At 42.9% G+C, this 12,407-nt stretch overlaps 1 protein-coding gene across 7 annotated transcripts in view; it reads right to left on the reverse strand.

The window, feature by feature from the left end:
• The window catches only part of DGCR2 (DiGeorge syndrome critical region gene 2), a 107,227-nt gene that overhangs the window by 68,535 nt on the left and 26,285 nt on the right, over positions 1 to 12,407 (reverse strand). For 4 of the 7 annotated variants that reach the window (XM_030292504.1, XM_030292503.1, XM_030292506.1 and 1 more), the window contains exon 2: positions 2,500 to 2,622. The exons of the other annotated variants lie outside the window; for them this stretch is intronic. In XM_030292504.1, the coding sequence (XP_030148364.1) occupies positions 2,500 to 2,622 (123 nt within the window). The remainder of the gene's footprint in view (positions 1 to 2,499; positions 2,623 to 12,407) is intronic. 7 annotated transcript variants of the gene reach the window in all.

Genomic DNA, 12,407 nt, shown 5'->3' on the forward strand with positions numbered 1-12,407 from the left:
TAGACTTTATTTCTCTTTTCTGGGGAGAAAATATGGCAACCTATATAACCTCAAATCAACATTGTGCTGAGCAGACTTGTGACCCTCTGTGCCAGACCATGTGACCCAGAAATCAAATCTAGTCCCTGCCTTTATCAAATCCACAGCAGATGGAGAAATGAACAAGATGAACTAGAGTGCCTACTACCGTTTTCAGGTTCTATACAACAGGGCAGTTACTGTGCCTCAGCAAATAAGTTGTGTTCTACTTTAAAGCAAACGAAGAATCATTCGGTTCTTTGCTCACAGTATTCTCTAGGAGGCTGGATATGAAGTCTCACCCTGTAAGTCAGACCTGGGGAAGCTCTCAGTCACAACCACTGGTCCTCAACAGATGACCGAACATGGAATATCAGGACCCCAAGCACTGAGTATTTCATGCTCTCCGGGCTGGTACCAAAGGAAGGTGCAGGTGGGCTCCCAGACACAGGGCTGTCCCAGAAGCTTCTGCCCCAGCTGCCACCATTCAAATTCATCTGGAAAGGCAAGTACCTGACCACAGACATTTACAATCCAACGAACAGGCTCAAGGGATGACGGGGGGTGGGTAGGAATGCCCTCTAAATGGCCATATTTTCAGGCAAATTCAGTCTGACCAGACCACTTCTGTTTCTTATTTGGAAGCCCCTTCAAAGAACTGTCCCCAGCTCAAGTGTCACCTATTTGATACCCTACTGGATCTCCCTGGTTGGAGTTAATTGGTTTTCCTTCAGTACCTGACTTACAGGAATTATAACACTCCTTCTATTTACTGAATGTTAAAAAGGATCTCTGCTCTAGGCCAGGTCACACTTAGGAGGACAGGTCTCCTGTTCTCAGGGAGGTCTAGAAGGAAAGATCAAGCATGGGTACAGGTAATGGTGAGAATTACCCATGGTTTGGGGCTCTTGGGTAGCTCAGTCAGTTAAGCGTCTGGCTCTTTGATTTTGGCTCAGGTCACAATCTCGCAGTTGTGAGATCAAGCCCCGCATCGGGCTCCATGCTGAGCATGGAGCCTGCTTGGGATTCTCACTCTCCTGCTCTCTTTGCCCCTCCTCTGTTTTCACATGGGCAAGTGCATGCACTCTTTCTCTCTCTCTCTCAAAATAAATAAATAAACACTTAAAAAGGAATTACCAGTGGGGTTCTAGATGCTGTCACAGGGAAGGAGCAGGTGCTGGGAGAAGCAAACCTCCAGGCAGAAGGCTCAGAGATGCCTGCTTGCCGTGGTATCATCTGAGCCAAGCCCTGAAGGACAGGTAGGATCTGCCCACATGAAAATAGAACAAGAGGGGCGCCTGGGTGGCTCAGTCGGTTAAGCATCCGACTTCGGCTCAGGTCATGATCTCGCGGTCCGTGAGTTCGAGCCCCGCGTCAGGCTCTGTGCTGACAGCTCAGAGCCTGGAGCCTGTTTCAGATTCTGTGTCTCCCTCTCTCTCTGACCCTCCCCCGTTCATGCTGTCTCTCCCTGTCTCAAAAATAAATAAATGTTAAAAAAAAAATTAAAAAAAAAAAACAAAAAAAAAGAAAATAGAACAAGAGAATCCCAGGAAAAGAGAAAGGCATGAATGAAGCATGTGTTTTCCACACACGCATGAGCACAGGGAAGACACTACCACCTCCCACCCCCAAGAGAACCAGAGATGTAGCAAACACTGTTACTCATGGGTATGTCAGACTCCCTGAAGGTGCTGGGACAGAAACCAAATGGAGAACCAACAATTTAGACTTTCTGTGGCATCTGCATAGATCTTTAGGAGCCCATGCACTGTCAGGAGAAAACCCCCAAGTGAAAGATTACTAGGGACTGAGTGAGCAGGATGGGCTGGCCGAGCCAAGGCAGTCCAAATGACCCGCAGGATTCTAGCGAAGTCTCAAACGGCACCTATCTCTAGAGCCAGGCATGGGGGGAGGCAAGAGGGCACCACACTTCAGGGGCACTGCTCTCAGGGCCAGCAGTGCCTTCTGAAATGTGACGTCCTTGGCACCCCTCTTGCCTCATCCCAGCCCCAACCCTGCCATCTTGCAAGTTCTGGGATCTGCCCATGTTGGGCATCTATTTTTAAAAAGCAGAGAAAGAGGGGTACCTGAGTGGCTCAGTCAGTTAAGCGTCCAACTTTGGTTCAGGTCGTGATCTTGTGGTTCGTGGGTTTGAGCCCTGAATCAGGTTCTGTGTTGACAGCTCAGAGCTCTCTGACAAAGAGCTGTGTTGACAGCTCAGAGCTTGGAGCCTGCTTTGGATTCTGTGTCTCCCTCTCTCTGCCCCTGCTCATGCTCTGTCTCTCTCTCTCAAAAATAAACATTAAAAAAAAAATTTTTTTTTAAGCGAGAAAGAGAGAGGGGAGAGGGTTAGCTCAACATAACCTTCCAATGAGTGGATACAGAACTGGCTGCAGCAGACGTCATCCTCCCCCCCCCTCCCATCACACAGCTGTCATGGAGAGGCAGGGCTACTGGCATCCACCTGCCCGACACACTCACCTGGACAGTCGGCTTCGTCGCTCTCATCCTCACAAGTTACCCAGCCGTCACACTGCCAGGGGAGGGGGATGCACTGGATGGCACCACTGCGACAGGCAAACTGCCCTGGGTTGCACCGCAGTTCTGTGGAACCAAAGGGCAAGAGGCCATTGAGGAAGCCGCAGCAGCAGTGGAGACCTGTGACAGCCAAGCCTGCCACCACTGGGTCCTGCCGCCGCTCAGACCCATGAGTGTGGGCCTTACACAGTCAGCCTGCCCACAGCCCACCTCCTCAGGGGCCTGCACGTGTGCCCCAAGGAGGAGCCAAGAGCTGTGCCCGTGACACAAGTCCCCAGAGCAATGCACCCCCAAGACATCGATCTTTATGCACCACCTCAAATACACACTTGACATTTCTGCTCCGAGTCAGGCTCTGCACTAGACTACAGAGGTCACAAGAGGGCACACCTCTCACCTCCTGAGGAATTCTGGGTCAACAGGGATGAGACACACACACACAGGTTTCTGACAAAGGGCAAATAAGTAGGGAGCACCACAGGAGTGCTCAAACAGCATGAAGGAAGGAGAAACTGCCTGCACCTGACAGGCTCTGGAATCCTTCTTAAAGAAGGTGGATGTAAACAGGGTTCCCAAGGCAGGTTGACAGTTTCAGTAGACACACCTGATGTAGGAAAAGAACATTCCAGTGGACACATCTAATGTAGGAAAAGAACATTCCAGAAAAAAGTTAAGGCTTATGGAACTATCACAAGGCAGGAAAATATGCCAAATAGACTTATATTTCTGGTCGTGAGCTGACAAACGACCAGAAATATAAAAGAGGTCAGACTGTGGAGACTCTGACCCTTACTGAGAATGTTGTAGATAGCCAGAGGTAATTTAGTCAGTTAAGTAACATGATGATATCTGTGTTTTAAGCAAGGTAGAACTGGCAGTGATTTCTGGAAACAATTATAATAGAGGTACCACACAAAAATATTAAATATTTCAGCAAAGTAAAAGCTTGAACTGAGGCAGGGTCGGCAGACTACAACTCCAGGCCAACTCCTGCTCTTTCCACTTGGTTTTTAAATAAAGTTTTATTGGAACACAGCCACAAATACCTATGGTCTGTGGCTGCTTCTGAGCTACAACAGCAGAGTTGTGACTAATGACTAACAGAGACTAAATGACCTGCAAAGACAAAAATATTTACTCTTTGGTCCTTCAAACCAGACTTGTGAAATGAGGTAACAGCTGCTATATAGAAAAAGCTAGAACCAAGGAAAAGCATGAGGTGTGAGGGATGAGGTCTTGCACACCAACCCGATGACACAGGAAGAAGAAACAAACAAAGCTCACTTACGAACGAAAATACACAGCTCTATCTGCTCCCTCTGGGGTCTTCCTTGTCCTGGAATCATTCCATTGAAATCCAGGAAGGAAAAGGAACTATTCCCATCCCTGAGTCTTGTCCCACCACTGGCCTAAGTAACAAGAGGCAATCATCACTCTAATTAACCAAGGAAGACAAACCTAGCAAATCAGGTAGGACGTGGAAGCTAGGCCTGACCCCTCCCCTCACCACCACCCCTAGACAGCCACGTTGGGCATCGTGTGCCTCAGTGTCTGTATGTTCAGTAGAGCCTCTTCAGTGCTCTGCAAAGAGGGACAACCCACATCCCCACCAGGGTCAGGCATACATCTGAGAGTCTTCCACTCTGAGGTGGGGATGGAACAAGGGCCAAGGCAAGGAACTGGGAATCCAGTGTTCATTCCTCTCTGCCTGCCACTACACACTGGTGATAGATCAGTCCATCTAACCATAAGGAAAACCTTTGTTATATATATACATATATATATATAACACTGACAAAATAGTCACAATGGTATATATTTTGTAAAGGCTTTCAGCCAAGATGGAGTTATAGGCATAGTTAACTATTCACTTGAAACAACCAGGGGGAGAAAAAGGATAACATAAAAGAAAACACCAGTATTCCAGACATTGACATCAAACAACAAAGGATAATGTCCCTGAGTTAGGAAACATATGAGGTGAGCCTTACTGCCTCAAGAACATTTCCAAGGCTACAAGCAGGAAGAGGGACTCCAGGGCAGGTTGGGGAGGGGGGTTGGGGGGGGTGGGGGGCGGGTGCAGAAGACTCTTGGAGGTGAGTGGATGCAGCTAAAAATTGGGAAAAGCAATCATAGAACAGCTCCAAAAAGTCCCGGAGAGAGATGCACAGATGTTAAGACTGCAAAGATCCAGGGGCACCTAGGTGCCTCAGTTGGTTAAGCATCTGACCATGATCTCACAACTCGTGAGTTCGAGCCCCGCATCCAGCTCTGTGCTGACAGCTCAGACCCCGGAGCCTGCTTCGGATTGTGTGTCTCCATCTCTCTCTGCCTCTTTCCTGCTCACGATCTCTCGATCTCTCTCTCTCTCTCTCTCTCTCTCTCTCTCTCTCTCAAAAATAAATAAACATTAAAAATAATTTTTTTTTTTTAAACTCCAGAGATCCAGAGAGGAATCCCTCGGGGAATGAAGCAGAGTACTTGATCAGTGTGTGGTGTGAAGAAACTACCCCAGGTTGGAGAGAAAACTACCCTATAGGATAACAGGGAAACAACAATTGCAGTTCAGCAGGACCACAAATGGTATACGTTCTCAGGAGCCAGAGTGGAAAAGCTCATAACCTGTAGGGCATTAAGTAAATTTATTCAGATGAGTCCTGTCTCGTTAGTGGAGAAAAATTAACTCCAGACTAAACGCAGCCTAACAATGATTAAAAGCAAGAGCTGAAAGGATCAAGTTGTTTCCAAGTAACATCCTAGAACAAAGCTCAAGAATATTTATAGGAATGCAAAAATAGGCAACAACCAAAAAAGGCAAGATTCACAAAGTCTGGCATTCAATAAAAAAATTACCAGACATACAAAGAAACAGAAAATTATGACCAAAATTTAAAGAATTCAATCAAACTGACTCAGAAATGGTACAAATGATAGGGTACACAAGGACATTAAAGTTAAAACCGAGTTACAAGTGCTCAAGAAGCTAGAGGAAAAACCAAACACGTTAAGTATATATGGAAGATTTTAAGAAAGAATCAAACCCACTGCCTAGAGATGAAAACTACAAGGCCTAGCATGAACAGATTCAGTTTTACAGAGGAAAAGATGAGTGACTTGAAGACAACAATAAAAACTCTAAATTAAAACACAGGGGGGATGGCACAAAAACAGACACATAGACCAATGGAATAGAATAGAAACCCCAGAAATAGACCCACAAACGTATGGCCAACTCATCTTTGACAAAGCAGGAAAGAACATCCAATGGAAAAAAGACAGTTTCTTTAACAAATGGTGCTGGGAGAACTGGACAGCAACATGCAGAAGACTGAAACTAGACCACTTTCTCACACCATTCACAAAAATAAACTCAAAATGGATAAAGGACCTGTATGTGAGACACAAAACCATCCAAACTCTAGAGGAGAAAGCAGGAAAAGACCTCTCTGACCTCAGCCGTAGCAATTTCTTACTTGACACATCCCCAAAGGCAAGGAAATTAAAAGCAAAAATGAACTACTGGGACCTTATGAAGATAAAAAGCTTCTGCACAGCAAAGGAAACAACCAACAAAACTAAAAGGCAACCAACGGAATGGGAAAAGATATTTGCAAATGACATATCGGACAAAGGGCTAGTATCCAAAATCTATGAAGAGCTCACCAAACTCCACACCCGAAAAACAAATAACCCAGGGAAGAAATGGGCAGAAAACATGAATAGACACTTCTCTAAAGGAGACATCCGGATGGCCAACAGGCACATGGGAAGATGCTCAACGTCGCTCCTCATCAGGGAAATACAAATCAAAACCACACTCAGATATCATCTCACGCCAGTCAGAGTGGCCAGAATGAACAAATCAGGAGACTATAGATGCTGGAGAGGATGTGGAGAAACGGGAACCCTCTTGCACTGTTGGTGGGAATGCAAATTGGTGCAGCCACTCTGGAAAACAGTATGGAGGTTCCTCAGAAAATTAAAAATAGACCTACCCTATGACCCAGCAATAGCACTGCTAGGAATTTACCCAAGGGATACAGGAGTACTGATGCATAGGGGCACTTGTACCCCAATGTTTATAGCAGCACTCTCAACCATAGCCAAATTATGGAAAGAGCCTAAATGTCCATCAACTGATGAATGGATAAAAAAATTGTGGTTTATATACACAACGGAGTACTACGTGGCAATGAGAAAGAATGAAATATGGCCCTTTGTAGCAACATGGATGGAACTAGAGAGTGTGATGCTAAGTGAAATAAGCCATACAGAGAAAGACAGGTACCATATGGTTTCACTCTTATGTGGATCCGGAGAAACTTAACAGAAACCCATGGGGGAGGGGAAGGAAAAAAAAAAAAGAGGTTAGAGTGGGAGAGAGCCAAAGCATAAGAGACTCTTAAAAACTGAGAACAAACTGAGGGTTGATGTGGGGTGGGAGGGAGGGGAGGGTGGGTGTGGGTATTGAGGAGGGCACCTTTTGGGATGAGCACTGGGTGTTGTATGGAAACCAATTTGACAATAAACTTCATATATTGAAAAAAAATAATAAATAAAACACAGGGTGGAAAAAGGCTGGAAAAAATGAACTGTGAGCCGTGGGACACATGGACGGAGCAGGGGGAGGGGGAGACGAACAACAGACAAATATTTTAAGAAACAATGGCAAAAAACTTCCCAATGTGATGAAAACCCATAAATCCACGTCAGTCAGTGAACCCCAAACAGAAGAAATAGAAAGAAGACTAGTCTAAGGCAAATTACGATTAAATTGCTTAAAACCAGTGATAAAGAGAAAATCTTGAGTAGCCAGAGAGGGGTGCCTGGATGGCTCAACTGGTTAAGACTCCAACTCCTGAATTCAGTCCAGGTCACAATCCCAGGGTGGTGAGCATGATCCCATGCTGAGCATGGAAGCCAGCTTAAGATACTCTTTCGGGGTGCCTGCGTGGCTCAGTCCAACTTCGGCTCAGGTCACAAGAGCATGGTTTGTGAGTTCAAGCCCCACATCGGGCTCGCCAATGTCAGCGTGGAGCCTGCTTTGGATCCCCTGTCTCCCTCTCTCTCTCTGCCTCCCCTGCTCATGCTCTCTCAAAAATAAATAAAACATTAAAGAGAGAGAGAGAGAGAGAGAGAGAGAGAGAGAGTAACCAGAGGAAAAAGACATAGTCAGCACAGGAAAACAAAGACGATGGCAGATTTCTCATTAGAAACCATACAAGCTAGGGGCGCCTGGTTGGCTCGGTCGGTTAAGCGTCTGACTTCGGCTCAGGTCAGGATCTCGCAGTCTATGAGTTCAAGCCCCGCGTCGGGCTCTGTGCTGACTGCTCAGAGCCTGGAGCCTGTTTCAGATTCTGTGTCTCCCTCTCTCTCTGACCCTCCCCCGTTCATGCTCTGTCTCTGTCTCAAAAATAAACATTAAAAAAAAAAATTAAAAAAAAAGCAGCCTCATAAAAAAAAAAAAAAAACCATACGAGCTGGAAGACAGTGGAGCAACACTTTTTAAACTTTTTTTTTTTATATTTATTTATTTTTGAGAGACAGAGCACAAGTAGGGAGGGGCAGCGAGAGAAGGAGACAGAATCCAAAGCAGGCTCCAGGCTCGCAGCACAGAGCCTGATGCGGGGCTCAAACTCACAGACCATGAGATCATGACCTGAGCCGAAGTCGGACGCTCAACTGACTGAGCCACCCAGGCACCCCTGGAGCAACACTTTTAAGTTCTGAAAACAAAAAAAGCAGACACCCTAGAATTACTTAAAGCAAAAATGGAAGTAGAACTTTGACAGCAACACAAAAGCTGGGAAGGGAAAAGCAGAAGCATACCATTTCAAGGCTTATGCTACAGAAAAAGCAGTCTGTCACGTGAAGGTCAACTGCAGAAAGTTAAAGATGAATACCACTAAACTTGCACAAGAATTTTAACAAATAAGCCAACAAAGAAGACAAAACTGAATACAAATACTCAATCCAAAAGAAGGCAGAAAGAAAAAGGAAACAAGTGGTACAAATAGAAAATAACAAAATGGCAGATTTTAATTAATTTTGCCTAATCAAACAGATGAGCTGATCCAAACACTCCAGTTAAAAAGCAGAATTTGGGGGCGCCTGGGTGGCGCAGTCGGTTAAGCGTCCGACTTCAGCCAGGTCACGATCTCGCGGTTCGTGAGTTCGAGCCCCGCGTCGGGCTCTGGGCTGATGGCTCAGAGCCTGGAGCCTGTTTCGGATTCTGTGTCTCCCTCTCTCTCTGCCCCTCCCCCGTTCATGCTCTGTCTCTCTCTGTCCCAAAAATAAATAAACGTTGAAAAAAAAAAAATTTAAAAAAAAAAAAAAAAAAAAAAGCAGAATTTGTCCCATAAATTAAAAAAAAAAAAATTCCCAAGACCCAATTACATATGGTCTAAATGAAACCCTCTTTAAGTAAGACACAAATAGGGGAAAATTAAAGAATGGAAAAGATATACCATGCTAACACTGATCAAAAGAAAGCTGGAGTAGCCAAATTAGTATCACACAAAGTAGACTTCAGAGCAAATAATATTACCAGGAATAAATAAGGTCACTGAATAATGACAAAAGATAAAATAATCCTAAATGTTTATGCCTCTATAGCAGAGCTTTAAAATATGAAGGGAAAACTGCTATAACTAAGAGACAAATTCACAACTAATTTTCCATCCCCTCTCTCAATAACTGATAGAGGAAGCAGACAGGAAATTGGCAAGGATATAGACAACCTAAACAACACTAACCAACATTTACAGAACTCTCCAGCCAATGACAACAGAATACACATTTTTTCCATAAGCATTTACAACATTTACAATAGATAATATTATGAGCCATAAAACAAGTTGCCAATAAATTTATAACGATTCAATGTTGTTTGACTACAACCGAATTAAATTACAAATCAATGACAGACAGATAATCTGGAAAATCCCTCAACTGTATGGAAACAACTGACACCCTACTAAATAGCCTATGGATAAAAGAAGAAATGAAAAGGGAATAAGAAAACATTTTAAATCAATGAAAATTTGTGGAATGCAACTAAAACAGTTCTCAGAGGCAAATGCACTGCATTAAACTCTTATCAGAAAAGAAAAAAGGTCTCAAATCAGTATCCCCAGCTTTTTAAGAAATTAGCATAGCAAATGAAACCCAAAGTAAATAGCAGAAAAGGAATAATGAAGATTAGAGTGGAATATATAAAACAGAATATTAGAGAAAATAAGGAAAACAAAAGCTATGTTTTTAGAAGATTAATAACATTAATAAATCTCTAGTCAGACTAACCAGGAAAAAAATTAAGAACACAAAATACCACTATCAGAAGAAAGGTGTCATCACTATGATTACAGAAATATTAAAAAGGATAATAAGGAGTGAGAGAATAGTAAGGCAATAGTACCAACAATTCTATATCAGTAAGTTTGATAATTTAGATGAAATGAACAAATTCCTTGAAAGGCACAAACTGCCAAAGCTCACTCAAAAAGAAATCAATAACCTGAATAACCTTAGAGCCACATAAGAAACTGAATTTTTAGTTAAAACCTTCACCCAAAGCAATTCCAGGCCTAGATGGCTTCACTGGAAAATTCTACTACAGACTTAAGGAAGAAATAAGACCAATTCTATACAAACCGTTCCAGAAATTAAAATACTTAAAATTACCTTAATGACAGCATCAAAAAACAAAAAACAACAAAAAACAAAACAAAAAAATGGGAAAGCAGTATTTATCCCATGGGATAAATCTAATGACAGATGTACAAGTCCTATATGTTGAACACTACAGAATATTGTTAAGAGAAATTTTTTAAAGACCTAAACCCATGGGGACATATGAAGTATTCATGGATCAACAGATTCAACGTTGTTAAGGTCAATTCTCCCCACATCCATCTATAGATTCAATGCAATACAAATCAATATTCCAGCAGGTTTTTCTAGAAATTGACAAACTGACTGTAAAATTCACATGAAAATACAAAGGACTTAAAATACCCAAGACAGGGGCGCCTGGGTGGCGCAGTCGGTTAAGCGTCCGACTTCAGCCAGGTCACGATCTCGCGGTCTGTGAGTTCGAGCCCCGCGTCGGGCTCTGGGCTGATGGCTCAGAGCCTGGAGCCTGTTTCCGATTCTGTGTCTCCCTCTCTCTCTGCCCCTCCCCCGTTCATGCTCTGTCTCTCTCTGTCCCAAAAATAAATAAACGTTGAAAAAAAATTAAAAAAAAAAAAATACCCAAGACAACTTTGAAAAGGAAGAACAAAGTTGGAGGACTTACACTATCTGATTCCAAGACTTACTGTAAAGGTACAGTAAACATGACAGTGTGCCATAAGCATCAAAGACAGGCATCAAGATCAATGGAACCATAATAGAGTCCAGAAATAGGCCCACATAAGTGGATAAGTGATTTACAATGAAGGTATAGTATAAAGGCAATTCCCTAGGGAAGGAACAGTCTTTTCAACAAATGGTCCTGGATATCCATCCATCAAAAAATAGAGAAGGAAGAATGAAAGAATTTCGATCCATTCCTTGTACCAAAATCTAACTCAAAATAGATCACAGATGTGGGGTGCCTGGGTGGCTCAGTCGGTTAAGCACCCAACTTCGGCTCAGGTCATGATCTCACAGCACTTGAGTTCAAGCCCCACATCAGGCTCTGTACTGACAACTTGGAGCCTGGAGCCTGATTCAGATTATGTGTCTCCCTCTCTGCTCCTCCCCGGCTCGTACTATGTCTCTCTCTCTCTCTTTCTCAAAAATAAACATTCAAAAAAATTATTAAAAAGAACAGATCACAGACGCAAACCTATAAAACTTTGATGAGAAAACATCGGAGAAAATCTTTGTGAACTGGAGTTCAGCAAAGATTTCTTCGATTCACACTGCCAAAGTACGACCTATAAAAGAAAAAGTTGATAAATTAGACTTCACCAAAATTGAGAACTTTTCTTCTTCAAAAACACTGTTAAGAGAATGAAAAAACAAGTCACATAATGCGAGGAAACACATGTATATCAACTATCTAATAAAGGGCTTGTATCCAGAATATATAAAGAACTCTCAAATTTCACTAATAAGAAAACCCACGCAATTTCAAAGTGGCAAAATATTTTAAAGGACATTTAACTGAAGAAGGTACACAGATGGCAAAAAAGCACATGAAAGATGCTCATCATTAGTCATTAAGGAAATACAAATTAAAACCATGAGATACCATTACCTACTTATTAAAATAGCTAAAATTAAAAAGAATGATGATACCAAGTATTCATAAGTATGTGAAGTAATTGGAACCCTGCTACATTGCTAGTGGGAATGTAAAATTGTACACCTACTTTGGAAAACAATTTGACAGGGGCATTTGGCTGGCTCAGTCAAAAGAGCAGGCAATTCTTGATCTCAGATCATGAGGATTCGAGCCCTATATTGAGTGTAGACACTACTAAAAACTAAATTTAAAAACTAAATTAAAAAAAAGGAAACAATTTGACCATTTGTAGAAAGCTGAATATACACCCATCATATGACCTAGTCATTCCACTTCCAGGCATTTACCCAAGTTACACATCTACACAAAGAGTAATTTTATTTGGGGTGCCTGGGTGGCTTGGTCGGTTAAGCTCCCAACTTCGACTCAGGTCATGATCTCATGGTTCGTGAGTTTGAGCCCCATGTCAGGTTCTGTGCTGACAGCTCAGAGCCTGGAGCCTGCTTTAAATTCTATGTCTCCTTCTCTCTCTGCTCCTGCCCCATTCTCACTGTCTCTCCCTCTCTCAAAAATAAACATTAAAAAAAAATTTTTAAGAGTAATTTTATCTGTAATATCC

The sequence above is a fragment of the Lynx canadensis genome, chromosome D3 (assembly GCF_007474595.2).
Source record: "Lynx canadensis isolate LIC74 chromosome D3, mLynCan4.pri.v2, whole genome shotgun sequence".
In the NCBI taxonomy this organism is placed as follows: Eukaryota; Metazoa; Chordata; class Mammalia; order Carnivora; family Felidae; genus Lynx; species Lynx canadensis.